The following is a 17763-nucleotide window of genomic DNA, read 5'->3' on the forward strand; positions in this document are numbered from 1 at the left end:
TTAGTTGACAAGTTTGCAGATGATACAAAGATTGGTGGAGTGGCAGGTGGTATTGAGGAAACAGGTAGGATGCAGAAGGACTTGTACAGATTTGGAGAATGGGCAAAAAAGTGGCAAATGAAATACAAAGTTGGAAAATGCATGGTCATGCACTTCAGTTATAGAGAAATAAATGTGTGGACTATTCTCTGAACAGGAAGAAAATCCAGGAATCTGAGATGCAGAGGGGCTTGGGAGTCCTTGTGCAGTACACCCTGAAGGTTAACTTGCAGGTTGAGTTGGCGGTGAGGAAGGCAAATGCCATATTAGCATTCATTTCGAGAGGTCTAGAATACAACAGCAAGGATGTGACGCTGAGGCTTTATAAGGCACTGGCGAGGCCTCACCTTGAGTATTGTGAACAGTTTTGGGCCCCTCATCTTATAAAAGATGTGTTGGCATTGGAGAGGGTTCAGAGGAGGTTCACAAGGATGATTCCGGGAATGAAAGGGTTATCATACGAGGAACATTTGATGGCTCTGGGTTTGTACTCGCTAGAATTCAGTAAGATGAGGGGGGGGATGTCATTGAAACCTTTTGAATGTTGAAAGGCCTAGACAGAGTAGATGTGGAAAGGATGTTTCCCATGGTGGGAGAATCTAGGACAAGACAGCATAGCCTCAGGATAGAGGGGCACCCTTTCAAAACAGAGATGCGGAGAAATTTCTTTAGCCAAAGGGTGGTGAATTTGTTGCCACATGCAGCTGTGGAGGCCAGTTTGTTGGGTGTATTTAAGGCAGAGATTGATAGGTTCTTAATTGGACATGGCATCAAACGTTACAGGGAGAAGGCCAGGAACTGGGGTTGAGGAGATAGAAAAAAAGCATCAGCCATGATTGAACGGCGGAGCAGACTCGATGAGTCAGATGGTCTAATTCTGCCTTATGGTCTTTGGATCAAAGCAAAATGAGACAAAATTTCATAACAGTATATGAAATTCCTGAAAACAGGAAAGACGCATTTCCATTTACAAAATTATTAATAACCAGGCTACGTGACTGGATTAGAGTCCAGGAAATCTTTTTTATTGCCAAAGGGAAAAAGGATTTCAGAAACAAAATGTTCGGAGACACAAGCCTTCTAACATTTGGGAAGAACCTGAATGCGACCTTAAAAAGCACTAACCAAGGCAATAGACCAAGTGCCAGAAAATGGGAGTAATGTGTAAATGTTTTTTTGTTCAAATTGGCTATGGTGGACAAAATGGTCCTTTCAGTGCTGTAAATTTCTGTAATTCTGTGACTATTACAAACTGATTGACAATGAGGATGCAGAATATGTCATTAGACATGCAAGAGGCCAAAGCTGGCAGAACATACATCTCATTTATTGGGAGGGTTTTTATGGAAACATAAATGAGAAATTATGCAGTGTGGAAAGTGGGAGACTGAACATATCAGAATTGGATGCAATGAAGGCATGGACAGGGCTTTCACTTACAGATGAATCGAAGGTATGTATGAATTAGAGCAAACAACATCAACATGGAAGCAAGTGGCCTTGGTGACAGAATAGATACAAGGTCAGAAAATTAACCTCAGTCTGCTATTGGAAAACTGTCAAGCTAAAAATACATTTATTATCAAAGTATGTATACTGGACACAACTTTGAGATTTGTCTTTTTGCAGGTGGCCACAAAACAAAGAAACACAATAGATCCTATTAGAAAACCCCACACAACAAAGATCGTGAAACACCTTACGTGCTTAAAAAAATAAATTGTGTAAACAAAGTAAACAAATAATACACAGAACATTAACCACAGAGTTCCTGAAAGTGAGTCCACAGCCATGGAGACAGTTCAGCGCTGAAGCAAAGAAGTTGGTCCAGGAGCTAAATGGCTGCAGTCCACAGTCAAGGAGCCATTTCAGGTCTGAGGTGAGTATCAATAATTGCAGGTCTCAGCTGCCGAGTCAGATCAGTGCTGAAATGAGTAAACCTGGGAGAGAGGTGAGCTGAATACCAGTTTGCCCTTCTCCCTTGGCCTCGATGAAATTGTGCAAATGGCAAAGAAAAACACACAGAACATGAACTGCAGAGTCCCCGAAAGTGAGTTCACAGCTGCGGAGCCTGTTCAGCACAGAGGCGAGTGAAGCCCTTCCAGGAGCCTGATGGCTGCAGGGCAACAACTGCTCCTGAACCTGCTAGTGTGGGACCCAAGACTCCTGCATCACCTGCCTGATGGGAGTAGCGAAGAGAGAGATGGGTCAAATACTGGCAGTCAGCATGGAACACCTGTTAGTCTTCCGCTCTCGTCCTTGACAATTTTAATCTTTCTTGATGCTTTAATCAGCAGAGAGAAACAGAGTCAACCATGATGTCTTCCGCCATCAGGACTGTATGCACTTTCAAGAGTATGGTTTGCTGAATTCCTCAGGAGTTTGCAAAAGCACCGGATCCTTTAGTCAGTTCAGAAGAATATCCTCAAAAGGGAAATTACAGGCTGCAGACTGCAGCAATCACAGTTCAGAAGTATGTCTACAAGAGTATCTAGTAGTTTTACAGACAAAAACAGGTTCATGCTAGAGTTCTACATCACACATCTCCCCAAGTCTTGGTAACTCTTATCAACATACTCTCTTTTACCTTACTCTGTCACGTGCTTATTTAGCTTCCCTTGAAGACACCTTTGCCATTTATTTCAACTGACCACCCCCTACACATCATACACTGATGTGCATGAGTCACGTCTTACCCATTCTAAGGATTAAAAAAGCTTCCCCAGACTTACCCATCTATCATATACCATTTACAGTTCAGTTTTAATCCCTGCCAAATGCAAACACCACTACTCCTATCAATAATTTGCATGCTTTTTTGCTTCCTCTTGAAATTTCAGCACAAATCTATGGAATGTAACCAGAATGCGGTAATTTGATTTTGCTACCTACACAGGATCTGGAGAAATGATTATATTTTGGGTAAATATACTAGAGATGGGGCAGTGTTGGATCTCCTGTTAGGGAATGCGATAGGTCAGCTGACAGATGTATGTGTTGGGGAGCACTTCGGGTCCAGTGATCACAATAGCATTAGCTTCAATATAATTATGGAGAAGGACAGGACTGGACCTAGAGTTGAGATTTTTGATTGGAGAAAGGCTAACTTTGAGGAGATGCGCAGGGATTTAGAGAGAGTGGATTGGGTCAAGTTGTTTTATGGGAAGGATGTAATAGAGAAATGGAGGTCATTTAAGGGTGAAATTATGAGGGTACAGAATCTTTATGTTCCTGTTCGGTTGAAAGGAAAGGTTAAAGGTTTGAAAGCGCCATGGTTTTCAAAGGATATTAGAAACTTGGTTCGAAAAAAGAGGGATGTCTACAATAGATATAGGCAGCATGGAGTAAAGGAATTGCTCGAGGAATATAAAGAATGTAAAAGGAAACTTAAGAAAGAGATTAGAAAAGCTAAAAGAAGTTACGAGTTTGGTTTGGCAAATAAGGTGGAAGTAAATCCGAAAGGCTTCTACAGTTATATTAAAAGCAAGAGGATAGTGAGGAATAAAATTGGTCCCTTAGAGAATCAGGGTGGTCAGCTATGTGTGGAGCCGAGGGAGATGGGAGAGATTTTGAACGATTTCTTCTCTTTGGTATTCACTAAGGAGAAGGATATTGAATGGTGTAAGGTGTGGGAAACAAGTAAGGAAGTTATGGAACCTATGACAATTAAAGAGGTGGAAGTACTGGCGCTTTTAAGAAATTTAAAAGTGGATAAATCTCCGGGTCCTGACCGGATATTCCCCAGGACCTTGAGGGAAGTTTGTGTAGAGATAGCAGGAGCTCTGACGGAGATCTTTCAGATGTCATTAGAAACGGGGATTGTGCCGGAGGATTGGCGTATTACTCATGTGGTTCCATTGTTTAAAAAGGGTTCTAGAAGTAAGCCTGGCAATTATAGACCTGTCAGTTTGACATCAGTGGTGGGTAAATTAATGGAAAGTATTCTTAGAGATAGTATTTATAATTATCTGGATAGACAGGATCTGATTAGGAGTAGCCAGCATGGATTTGTGCGTGGAAGGTCATGTTTGACAAACCTTATTGAATTTTTTGAAGTAGTTACGAGGAATGTTGACGAGGGTAAGGCAGTGGATGTAGTCTATATGGACTTCAGCAAGGCCTTTGACAAAGTTCCACATGGAAGGTTAGTTAAGAAGGTTCAGTCGTTAGGTATTAATGCTGGAGTAATAAAATGGATTCAACAGTGGCTAGATGGGAGATGCCAGAGAGTAGTGGTGGATAATTGTTTATCGGGATGGAGGCCGGTGACTAGCGGGGTGCCTCAGGGATCTGTTTTGGGCCCAATGTTGTTTGTAATATACATAAATGATCTGGATGATGGGGTGGTAAATTGGATTAGTAAGTATGCTGATGATACTAAGGTAGGAGGTGTTGTGGATAATGAGGTGGGTTTTCAAAGCTTGCAGGGAGATTTATGCCGGTTAGAAGAATGGGCTGAACGTTGGCAGATGGAGTTTAATGCTGAGAAGTGTGAGGTTCTACATTTTGGCAGGAATAATCCAAATAGAACATACAGGGTAAATGGTAGGGCATTGAGGAATGCAGTGGAACAGAGAGATCTAGGAATAACAGTGCATAGTTCCCTGAAGGTGGAGTCTCATGTAGATAGGGTGGTGAAGAAGGCTTTTGGAACGCTGGCCTTTATAAATCAGAGCATTGAGTACAGAAGTTGGGATGTAATGTTAAAATTGTACAAGGCATTGGTAAGGCCAAATTTGGAATATTGTGTACAGTTCTGGTCACCGAATTATAGGAAAGATATCAATAAATTAGAGAGAGTGCAGAGATGATTTACTAGGATGTTACCTGGGTTTCAGCACTTAAGTTACAGAGAAAGGTTGAACAAGTTAGGTCTCTATTCATTGGAGCGTAGAAGGTTGAGGGGGGATTTGATGGAGGTATTTAAAATGTTGAGAGGGATAGATAGAGTTGACGTGAATAGGCTGTTTCCATTGAGAGTAGGGGAGATTCAAACGAGAGGACATGATTTGAGAGTTAGGGGGCAAAAGTTTAAAGGAAACACGAGGGGGTATTTCTTTACTCAGAGAGTGATAGCTGTGTGGAATGAGCTTCCTGTAGAAGTAGTAGAGGCCAGTTCAGTTGTGTCATTTAAGGTAAAATTGGATAGGTATATGGACAGGAAAGGAGTGGAGGGTTATGGGCTGAGTGCGGGTAGGTGGGACTAGGTGAGGTTAAGAGTTCGGCACGGACTAGGAGGGCCGGAATGGCCTGTTTCCATGCTGTGATTGTTATATGGTTAAAATGTTCAATTTATTTGCTGGGCATGATTTCCATTCGTTAGTGGTCCATTTCTTTTTCCACGCTTTACAAAACAACTGCAGAAACCATACAATATTTTTTGCCCAAGAAAGTGTTCTTGCTTTTCTTTTAAAAAAATGCATAAACTGACTAAGGACATCACAACTTTAAATACAATGCAAAAATATTACAATTAAAATATAAATACAACCTATTAAATATCTTACCTTTTGTCCCAAGAATTCATGCCAAGAATATTTAACAGCATCCTGCAGTAGTAAAAGACAGACTGTGGTTCTTGTGGGGATGGTTCTTCCTGCTCCATTGCTTTCATATTCAGGTCATTGCCATGCTTCTCCACAAATTCTTCCTCTTCAGTGTACTGTTTTAGGATTGCATTGATCACATCATTTTCCTGTTTTTCTGAAATACAAACTGGAGGGGGAGCCGGGATGTTAAGCTGCACTCCAGCTCTCTGCAGACATTCTGGACTGGTGGAACCCAGATATTGCAACATCTCATCCAAGGCATCTTCATCATCATGAATTACATCCCACGATGGCACCATTTCTCTGCATCTTCTTTTTGTTTGAGGTACCAAATATTCACTTAAGTCAACATCAGTAATTTCTGTCTCTTTGAAGACTGATTCAGCCATTTGTTCTTCTTTATGAAGATTTGTGAACTTGTGAGCAATTTGCCTTTGTTGACAGCAATGAGGTGGTCCATAGAGAATTGCAGAATCCCAGGAGTACTTACCAGATATATCACGCATCACCACTCTAACATTTGAGGTAGCTGTTGAGAGTCCAGCTGACATCCCTCCTCCGGGAATATTACCCTCGATAGGGATTTCCAAGTATGAAATAAGAGTAGAACTGTTCAGCACAAAAAACTGGAGGTTTGGATTCTCAAAAAGTTCTGGGGAAAGTTCAGCACAGTCAGTAAAGGGATTGTCATGGCTTTCGCTTATCAAACTGGTCAGCATTGCTGGGCCACCGCTCAATGGATAATGGCCAACATGATTTACCAAATGTATTATCACAGTCCGGGCAGCAACTGAAATCAAACCTTGCTGTATGCGACTCCTCACTACAAGAAAAAAGTGGAAAAAATTGTAAATTTTTCACTAATTGATTATTTAATCACCAGTTAAAAAAGTAAATTAAAAATATATAGTATAATCTATTGTGCTTGACTCAATTTGAACATATTTTAAAAGATACAAAGACTGTATGGTCAATCTAAAACATAGGCCTGGGTTTTGCTCATAAATACTGACAGTTCCTTGCATTTCTCAGCCTTGAATTTATTAGCACATGTGGAAATCCAAGTCCCAAACTTGATCCCCATGCCTTGCTAGCCCCTTCCTGAGTGTACTTCAGCAAAAGGTTCCCTTTGTTTAAAGGACAACAAAGGACAAAGGTTCTTGCCAAGATTCCCCAGTATCTATGCAAATAAGATCAGGTGGAGGACCTGCATATCACCGATTTCAATGGGAATATTTCTTTATTCATTGAGATACAGCGCAGAATAGGCCCTTCCGGCCCTGAGCTACGCCGCCCACCAATCCCGATTTAATCCTAGCCTAATAATGAAACAATCTACAATGGCCAATTAACCTAGCAACCAGTAGGTTTTTGGATTGTGGGGGAAACTGCAGCACCCGGAGGAAACCCACACAATCACAGGGAGAACGTACAAACTCCTTACAGACAGCTGCAGGAATTGAACCCAGGTCACCTGTAAATGTAAAACATTGTGCTAACCACTATGCTACTGTGTTGCCCCAATAGTACAGCTTTGAGGCAAAAAGAGAACATTGTTAAGTTTCTTTTTTATCTAATTGTTTATGATGTTTTCTATTTCTAATTCTTTTTAAAAGATGTTAATATTTAATTAATTTTAAAGGCAAGTAGAAGTTTTTGACACAAGCACAAGAGATTCGGCAGATGCTGGAAATACAGAGTAATATCCTGAAACACTGAATCTTTATTATTTTCCATTGATGCGGTCTGACCTACTGTGTTCCTCCAACACTGTGTGTACAAGTATCTGAAATGTTTCTTCATGTCAGGGAATAAAGCAATGGGGACAAAAATTGTACAACCTATTTAAGTTACAATGTATTAGACTCACTGCTAATTAGGATGAAAAGTGAAAAATCTTTAATCCACACACTCACATGTTGATGACACCGACTTTGTCTAAAACAAAAATCACTTCACATGTTCCAGCTTCAGTCATGGAGCTCTACTTCTAGCTTAATAACAATACGTTATCCCAGACTTTACAGCTGGTGATTTAACACATGCAATCACCAGCTGTCTGGCTTAAAGTAGATGAATCCAAAATCTTCTTTATCCATATGGTGTCAAGTCCTTGAGCAGTGGCAAGGATTTAACTGATATAATGGAGTGCAGCAGGTGAGTCGAAACAATAAAACTCAGAAAAGCCTTTGAGAAAAGTAAAGCCCTGCCTTCAGCTTGGCTTGCTGTCAAAACATACAGTATTTCAATGACAAATATCTCCGATGTTCAGAAAGATTTTAAAACATCCTTAAGTGGAACTAAGGCCAGCAGCAGAACATCTTTTAAGAAGGTGAACCCTTGCAAGGTGTCAGACTCCAATGGTGTACCTGGCTATCACCTACTGTGATGAAATGTTTTGAAAGGTTGGTCATGGCTAGAATTAATCCCTGCCTGAGCAAGGACCTGGACTTGCTGCAATTTGCCTACCTCTACAATAGATGTACGGTGGAAGAAATCTCACTGGCTCTCCACTTGCCCTTAGACCACCTGGACAACTACAATATCTATGTCAGGCTGCTGTTTATTGATTACAACTTAGCATTCAACAGCATCATCCATCAGTACTAATCACTCGAAATCCAGGCCTGTGCACTTCTCTCTGCAACTGGATCCTTAACTTCCTCACTGGGTGACCACAATGAATGCAGATCGGAAATAACAACTCCTACTCACTGACAATTAACACAGGCACTCCTCAAGGATGTGTGCTTAGCCCATTGCTCTACTCTCTCTACGCCTATGACTGTGTGGCTAGGCACAGCTCAAACATCATCCATAAACTGAAAGAATCTCAGGTGATAAGCAGGTATGCAGGAATGAGATTATAGATAAGCTGGCTGAGTGGCGTTCCAACAACAACCTTGCACTCAACATCAGCAATATTAAGGAATTGGTTGTGGACTTCAAGAAGGGGAAATTGGGAGAACACACAGCAGTTATCATTGAGGGTCAGCAGTGGAAAGGATGAACAGCTTTGAATTCCTGGGTGTCAATATCTGTGAGGATCTATCCTGAGTCTGACATACGATTCAATTATGAAGAATCATGACAGTGGCTATATTTCATTAGGAGTTTGAAGAAATTTGGTTTGTTACCAGAAACTCTATAGCAAATTACTACAGATGTACTGTGGAGAGCATTCTAAATGGTTGTATCACCATCTGGAATTGAGGGGCCAATGCTAGGATCAGAAAAGCTGCAGAGGGTTGTGAACTCAGCTAGTTCCATCATGGGGACGAACCTCCCCACCAATAAGGACACCTTCAAAAGGCAATGCCTCAAGGAGATGGTATCCATCATTAAGGACCCTCCATGATATGCCCTCTCACATTACTACCATCAGGTGGTAGTACAGGACCCTGAAGACATACACAGATTTTTTAGGAATAGCTTCTTACCCTATGTCATAAGATTTATGAAAGATCCATGAACACCACCTCATTTTTATGATCTCTTTTTGCACTTTTTAAAATATATATTCTTTTTCTAATTCATGGTAATTTGTGTATTGCACTGTACTACAGTTGCAATACAAATTTCATGACACAGTCAATGGTAATAATCCTGATTCTCATTTAGAGTAATATAATATAAATATTTAGCAAAACAAAAGGACATTTAAATTTTCTGTTTTTCCTGACATTCCTGAGTGAATTTAAAGATCTTGCAGAACCTGCGCCACCAGAGCAGAAAGCAGATTCCATAGCGTGTGTTGAGATGATCTCAGAAAAATCCTACCCTCCTGCTGGACTCCATTGGGATGTTCTGGAGTACAAGCCATTTCATAGGAGTCTTTAAACAGATCTACAGTTATGCTGAGGAATGCCACCAATTTCATGCTGAAATCTCTGCATTCTCCAGTATTCTCCAAGGGCACTAAAGTAGCATAGCGGTTAGCACAATGCTATTACAGTTTGGGTATTCAGGAGTTTATAGAGTTCATTTCTGGCGCTGTTCTGTAAGGAGTCTCTGTATGTTCTCCCTGTAGAATGTGTGGGTTTTCTCTGGGCCCTCTGCTTTCCTCCCACATTCCAAAGACATAGAAAGTAGGTTAATTGGTCATTGTAAGTTGTCCCGTGATTAGGTTAGGGTTAATCAGGTTTGTTGGGGTTGCTGGAGGAGCATGGTTTGAAGGGCTGGAAGGGCCTACTTCATGCTGTATTGCTAAATAAAAAATAAATAAATAAAAATCCAGGCTGTTAAAGTACAGAAAACCTTAACATGAAAGAAAAAATTAGCTTTTTGATGTTTTGGCTGTTCTTAATGTTTCTTCCTACAAATGTTCATGTACTTAGGTGGAATTTTATTGTTTCCCACCCAACTCACTCTCTCTCCAGCTTGTTATGCTTTCTTGGTTTCTGGTAAAGTCAATAATTTAATAACCCCATGGGTCAGCAAAAGATTGGTTTATAAAACGAAACTACTTAGTGACTATTCGGTACATCTGTACACCTGCTTGTTAATGCAAATATATAAGCAGCCACTCATATGGCTACAACTCAATGCATAAATGCATGCAGATATGGTCAAGAAGTTCAGTTGCTGTTCAGACCAAACATCAGAACAAGAATAAAATGTGATCGAAGTGACTTTGACCGTGGAATGATTGTTGTTGCCAGATGGAGTAGTTTGGGTATCTCAGAAACTACTGATCTCTTAGGATTTTCACACATAACAGACTCCAGAGTTTACAGAGAATGGTGCCAAAAACAAAAAACATCCAGTGAGCGGCAGTTCTGTGGGAAAAAAATACCTTGGGAATGAGAGATCTGAGGTGAATGTCTCATGCTGTCAGAAGGGTGGCAGTAACTCAAATACCACACTACTACAGTGGTGTGCTGCAAAGGAGCATCTCTGAATGCATAACATGTTGAACCTTGAAGTGGACGGGCAACAGCAACAGAAGATCACGAACATACACTCAATGGTCACTTGGTCATTTTATTAGGTACGGGAGGTTCCTAATAAAGTAGCTACTGAGCGTATCTTTCTGAATTTTTGCTGAATATTATTACTAATTTTCTGTAGTAGAAGAGTTATTGATTTAATTTCCATCTTTCAAAAGCCAAATAATTGCCATAATGGAGCAGCTGACCCTGAAAATATGACAGAATCCCGCTGTTGCTCAGAGAAAATCAGGATAATATTTATGAATACTGAGATATTTCAAGACTGAAACAAAGGCAGTGGATCACAATTGGATTTCTATATTAGTGATTTTTTAAACCCAGCATATTGATCTTAATTGTTATCTGAACAGTATTTTAGAGACAACTATTTGGAGAAATACATTTAAGTACAAACTTAACTTTTGGAAAGCAGGAAGAACAGTTGGAATATTGGATCAAGAGTAGACTATTAAGTGAAAAGGTACAATGATTATGTACCATGCATATTGACAGTAACTACAATGGTGATAACTGACCAAAGGCTTATCTATTAGCTATACAACAATGTTGCAAGGTATGCATTTGTTCAAAGGCAATGCACATGAATTCTCAAGTGCTTAAGAACGGATTCAAGGTCAATGACAAAGAAAGTAGTAAAACATGGAAACCATGTATATTTGGTTCCATGGACCACCAACACAAATAACCTTGCATTTCCACTTGCAAAATTGAAAACCAGCTGGCAGCATGTGAAGAAAAAGCGTATTTCAGTAGTGCCTTATTTGACACAATGTATTCTAAATCTTACGAGCAAACACCAACTTAAAAAGTTTAAATGTAAAGAACCACATGCATGCCTACAAATGAGTGACTGTATTCTCGAAGTTTTGAAGACAGTTCGCCAATGAAACGCTATATTAGGGTTCACAAAGCATGCTCCACAATTGTTCAGAAGCACCACTGGGCTGGTGCTGAGTGGCCAGTGGTAGGAAATACATGCACTTCTATTGATGTGCACACACCTGGAGGCTAAGTTTCTATCAGCACCATTACACTACAATGGAGTTAGGCTGTGGCTAAGCAGAAGCCTGGTGAAAGCCTGAAACAACCATTTCTTTGTCAGCTCGAGGTCTACTTGGATAGGTGGAATTGGGAGTGAGGGTTAGGAGATGACAGCAAAATAGTGCAAGGAATGCAAATCCAGGATATGGGAGTGGGCATGCAATGAATAGCAAGAGGGTAAGAAAAATCTGGAGAAGGCATGAAGAAATAATTTGTGAATGGGGGGATAGGGGAAGGAGGAAAATAGAGATCAGAGAACAAGACCAGATCAAGAAAGATAACCTAAAATGCACAAAAGCAGAACACTGGGAACGTTAGTTGATTAAGTCCTTAGTAATAAAAATGACTATTAGTCCACACTTGTGTCTCTTTTCAGAGTACAGTGGAATTTGTTGATTTTGAGAAGCACAAGGAATACAATCATTTTAATTTCCCGAAGCAAGTCTAATCTGTAGGTAGCATTGTCATATTATCATTAAATAAAATGTTGGATACTGGAAATCTGAAAACACAGAAAATACTGGAAACAGTCAGCACTTTAGGCAGCATTTGTGAATACAGGAACTGAATTGACATTTCGTGTTATAAACTCTTTCATGAGTTAAAGCATTCCAGCATTTCAGTTTTTGTTTCAGCATTATCACACCATTACTTAAGTAGTCAGTCTTGCAAAATGTGACAGCTCTTTGAGGAAATAATACACTAGCTGGTATAAATCTACAGATGTGGTGTATACAGCCATTAATAAAGCCTTTAACCAAACACTGCTAAAGACTAAGTATATACAACTGTACAGAAACAGATAACTGTAGACACTTACAGAGAATGGTTAACCTGAAACTATCAATAAGATACATTTACTGAAGCAAGATAATTCAACTATCAAAAAATCCTTACAAAAATCCACATCTGTAAAATTATATTTTGTACATTTTGTTCTTATAGTAGTGCTGATGTATTATATGGTGATAATCTAAAATGTGATTTCATTAGAATTTAAATTATAAAGATTAACTACTATAATTGCTTATTTAGATGGTGACCTTTTCAGCTTTTAAAGTAGAGGGGCTTAACTTGAACTGAAATGTACAAGTTAATAATCATTAAATAACAGAATACAATTCCTTTCCATTTCTTTTAGCGTATGAATTGAAAAGGCTTCCAACTGAAAGTCAATTGGTGTCAATAAATTTTTAATAAAATAGATCAGACAAAAATCAGGTTAGAAATGAAGGTTAAACAACCTGCTGATGACATTCTGTGCAACATGATAACTTTGGAGTTTCTGACATCAGAGAGATAGGACAACAGGAAATGATAACAGAGATGGAAGATAGAAATACATTTTATTAAATCCCTTCCATTGTCAATGGCAGAACAAATTAGAGTGAGTTTGGCGGTCTGAACTTCGTATATTTGAAATCAACTTAACATACGCAGTAGCTTTATCTTAGAACATAAATATATACATGGATGTGTATGAGGTAGTAAAGGCTCTGCAATAATTCTGCAGCTTTGTCATTTTGTTACAGCAGATAAAATGAATAGTGTAAAAGCAAATAATTTCCCCACACCATTGCTACTTAGAAGTAAAATATAAAGATGAAATCTTTTGATCTTCTAATTAAGCTTTCTACTGCATTTATTGAATTCTCTATAAATGACCTAAAAAGTAAGAATACCAATAGGCAGTCAGAAGCCTTTTCAAACCTTCTTTTGATTGTAAGCTGCAGATGATTATCTTTATTTTTCTATCAGGGCATTGCTTTGGACAATTGCCAACTACCTTGCTTCATTGCTGTTGTATTTTGTAATTACCTCTTATCCTACTGACAACCACCAATCAAGCTTGTTGAATCTAATGCTGAGCTTATTAGGAACAGCTATGTTTAGAATAGTTTGGCACTTCACCAAAGGTTCCAAACTGCTTGAAAAGAATGAAACATGCTTCGGACAATGCAGTGATGATAAGTAATTTTCTTCCTCTGAAAAGCATCACGTAGATGCCACGGGCAAGAAAAATCACCTGCTGTTAGCACGTAGCAAAAGGGCTCAGCATTTATCTAATCTGTAATATCATTTTGTTGCCCTTAAGGAAACTCAGTATGAATAGTGAATAGCAGTACCTAAAGCCTATCAGAGAGATATTGAACTCATCTGTTTCAATTTTTTTTGTTTGCTTCTGGACATCAGGATTTGTTTTTCCATCTAGACAAAAGACCCAGTTATTCACATATACATTAAATGCATTTTATATTTAAAGCAAAAATGTAAGATTCAAAATTATACATTTTGTCTACTATAAAAATAAGCCTAAGGAAACTAAAAGTTATTTTGAATCATTTTAAGATTTAAAACAAGAGATTATTTGACAACAGAATCATGTAATATTTAACAGACCTCAAAGATTAAAATTACTTTTTGTTAGATTTAAGAACACTTTTATGACAAACTTTGGGCAAATGACTCTGAAAATAATTTTAGTTTCTGGAAGGACAGCAAATTTAAAATGAGTCCAAAACTGGTAGATTCAGGGAAACACTGCCATATTTACATATATTTTGGTAAGAATCGACTATTTTAGAAGATGGGGAACTACCACTCATTTTGTTGCAAAATTTTGGGACAAAAATAATTGTCACAACTTTTAATTTCAAAGAATTTATCAGCAACTTTGACTTAAGATTTAAACAAATTGAAGAAAGGACTATCTTATTTTTTAAAAAACAATATTTAAAAATAATTCCCTGGAAATAGGTTTCCTGCAAGAAAATCCAGTGCAAACTACCTGGATTTTAAGAAAATAAAACTGAGAGAGACCCTCAACAGACAGAGCAAAAAAATTCACTTTAGGGTAAAATGACAAGATGAATTTAGCACCAAGAATGCTTCATTCAGCCAGTTAAGGCTATGTTGCTTTTCAATATAATTATGACTAATCTGTATCTGTCCAGCTGCTTAGGCTCTGCATCCTTGTTTCCTTCTGCCTAATTTATGTTAGCAATTTAACCCTTTGCTGTAGCCTGCACTGTTACAATTCCCACACAAACATTTCAACATACAAGGGTTTTTAAAAAACATTTATGTCTTTTACTGTTTATACTTTTTGATATTTATGTTTCAGCTTTACTATTATATACATTTTCCATGACTAAGTTTTAGTTTCTACAATTCCTTGGAAGTATGTTTTCTAAGGATTCACCATCCTCATACATTTTTAAATGATCTGTTCCTTACCCCTGGTTTGTGTCTTTTAGTTCTAATCTCTTCAGCCAAAAGGATACACTTCTCACCACCAAAACCCTCTCAATTACAAACCCCATTTCCAGAAAAGTTGGGATATTTTCCAAAATGCAATAAAAACAAAAATCTGTGATATGTTAATTCATGTGAACCCTTATTTAACTGACAAAAGTACAAAGAAAAGATTTTCAATAGTTTTACTGACCAACTTACTTGTATTTTGTAAATATACACAAATTTAGAATTTGACGGCTGCAACACACTCAACAAAAGTTGGGACAGAGTTAAAATAAGATTGAAAAGTGCACAGAATATTCAAGTAACACCGGTTTGGATGACTCCACATTAAGCAGGCTAATTGGTAGCAGGTGAGGTATCATGACTGGGTATAAAAGTAGCGGCCATCAAAGGCACAGTCTTTGCAAGCAAGGATGGGTCGTGGCTCACCCCTTTGTGCCAAAATTCATGAGAGAATTGTTAGTCAGTTCAAAAGGAACATTTTCCAACGCAAGATTGCAGAGAATTTAGGTCTTTCAACATCTACAGTACATAATATTGTGAAAAGATTCAGAGAATTCAGAGACATCTCAGTGTGTAAAGGGCAAGGTCGGAAACCACTGTTGAATGCGCGTGATCTTCGAGCCCTCAGGCAGCACTGCCTAAGAAACAGTCATGCTACTGTAACAATTATAGCCACCTGGGCTCGGGAGTACTTCGGAAAACCATTGCCACTTAACACAGTCCGTCGCTGCATCCAGAAATGCAACTTGAAACTGTATTACGCAAGGAGGAAGCCATACATCAACTCTATGCAGAAACGCCGGTGAGTTCTCTGGGCCCGAGTTCATCTCAGATGGACCGAAAGACTGTGAAACCGTGTGCTGTGGTCAGATGAGTCCACATTTTAGCTAGTTTTCGGAAAAAACGGGCGTCAAGTTCTCTGTGCCAAAGATGAAAACGACCATCCTGATTGTTATCAGCGAAAGGTGCAAAAGCCAGCATCTGTGATGGTATGGGGGTGCATCAGTGCCCACGGCATGGGTGAGTTGCATGTATGTGAAGGTACCATTGACTCTGAGGTGTGTATTAGGATTTTAGAGAGACATACGTTGCCATCAAGGCGATGTCTCTTCCCAGGATGTCCATGCTTATTTCAGCAGGACAATGCCAGACCACATTCTGCATGAGCTACAACAGCGTGGCTTTGTAGACACAGAGTGCTTGTGCTTGACTGGATCTATCTCCTATTGAAAATGTATGGCGCATCATGAAGAGGAGAATCAGACAACGGAGACCACGGACTGTTGAGCAGCTGAAGTCTTATATCAAGCAAGAATGGACAAAATTTCCAATTGCAAATCTACTACAATTGGTATCCTCAGTTCCAAAACGATTAAAAAGTGTTATTAAAAGGAAAGGTGATGTAACACAATGGTAAACATGCCTCTGTCCCAACTTTTGTTGAGTGTGTTGCAGCCATCAAATTCTAAATTTGTGTATATTTACCAAATACAATTAAGTTAGTCAGTAAAACTATTGAAAATCTTTTCTTTGTACTTTTGTCAGTTAAATAAAGGTTCACGTGAATTAAAATATCACAGATTTTTGTTTTTATTGCATTTTGGAAAATATCCCAACTTTTCTGGAAATGGGGTTTGTACATCTCTGCTGCATAAAGCTAGACTCTTATGCTCAGTTCTTATTTTACAGCATCTTATTAAACATCTTTTGGAAACTTTGTTAAACAGGCTGCATTATAAGTGCATAATCTATTAGCCAAAACTAGGAAGTCTGGAAAATCTCTATTAGTAAACCAGAAGAGCTTTATCCACATTCAAATTTGTTTGACATTTGGAATATGATTCAAAGAAAAAAATAAAATTCAGAAGTTATTAAAATTAATACATTTCACAGAAGAAAATGAAATTTCAGTAAACAAAAAATTTAAAGTAAAATCAAGTATCACGGGTCATTTTCTCCTTAAATCTTCTCTGTTCACAGTCTATAAATGATTACTCCATCATATATTTTTCTATGATACTTTTTATGCTTATGTCCCCATAGGGGCTTATGGGGCTGAGGAGATGTGGGGGAAAAAAAGTAACAGACCTAAAACCAATTGCTACTTCAAAAGAACACAAAATATAGAAGGTCTGTCAAGATAATTATACCATTTAAAACAGCAAGGTTGATCTTTTACAATTTCTACCCATTTACTGAGTGTGGCAACTGGCAAAGTATCACTTATTCCTAGAGACTTTCCAGAATTCCAGAGCTACCTCCTTGAGCTGCACCTTTGCTTCTGGTGAAGGTTCTCAGTCTTAATGTGCAAGAAGTTCTATGATTTGGAACCATGATGAAAGGTTGGCAATACATAAACCAGTTTTACCAAAGCTTTTCCTTTCTCCATACACTGGATGTAAGCTTCACCATCAAGGCTAAGTTTACTGCCGCACCCAAATACTCACCAATTGACATGTTTGACAAAATATGGAGGCAACTTCATGAACCTCCAAAGTCCCGGACAACCCTGTGATCGCAGTCTTTGAGACTGACATAAGAATATCCTTCAGGAGGGTGATTCCTGAAAAGCATCTGGCCCAGCTGGCATACATGATCGAGCCCTGAAGACCTGTGCTAATGAACTGACTGGAGTGTTTATGGACATCTTCAACTCATTTTGGAAGTCTTTGGTATCTGCCCAATCATAACAGTTCCCAAGAAAAACATGGAAACCTGCCTCAGTGACTTTCATCAACTGTGATGAAGTGCTTTGAGAGGTTGGTCATGAAGTCTATTAACTCCTACCTGAGTGGTGACCCAGATCCACTCCAGTTTGCCTACCATCATAAACAAGTCAATAGCTGATGCCATTTTATTTTTATCCCTTCGCTCAGCTCTGGACATGCAATCATCAGCATACTCTTGATTGACTATAG

At 38.8% G+C, this 17763-nt stretch overlaps 1 protein-coding gene across 11 annotated transcripts in view; it reads right to left on the minus strand.

The window, feature by feature from the left end:
* The window catches only part of ralgapa1 (Ral GTPase activating protein catalytic subunit alpha 1), a 202987-nt gene that overhangs the window by 57427 nt on the left and 127797 nt on the right, over window positions 1-17763 (minus strand). For all 11 annotated transcript variants that reach the window (XM_073039975.1, XM_073039978.1, XM_073039977.1 and 8 more), the window contains one exon: window positions 5547-6411. In XM_073039975.1, coding sequence (XP_072896076.1) covers window positions 5547-6411 — 865 coding nt within the window. The remainder of the gene's footprint in view (window positions 1-5546; window positions 6412-17763) is intronic.

This window comes from Hemitrygon akajei, chromosome 3 (genome assembly GCF_048418815.1).
Source record: "Hemitrygon akajei chromosome 3, sHemAka1.3, whole genome shotgun sequence".
NCBI lineage: Eukaryota > Metazoa > Chordata > Chondrichthyes > Myliobatiformes > Dasyatidae > Hemitrygon > Hemitrygon akajei.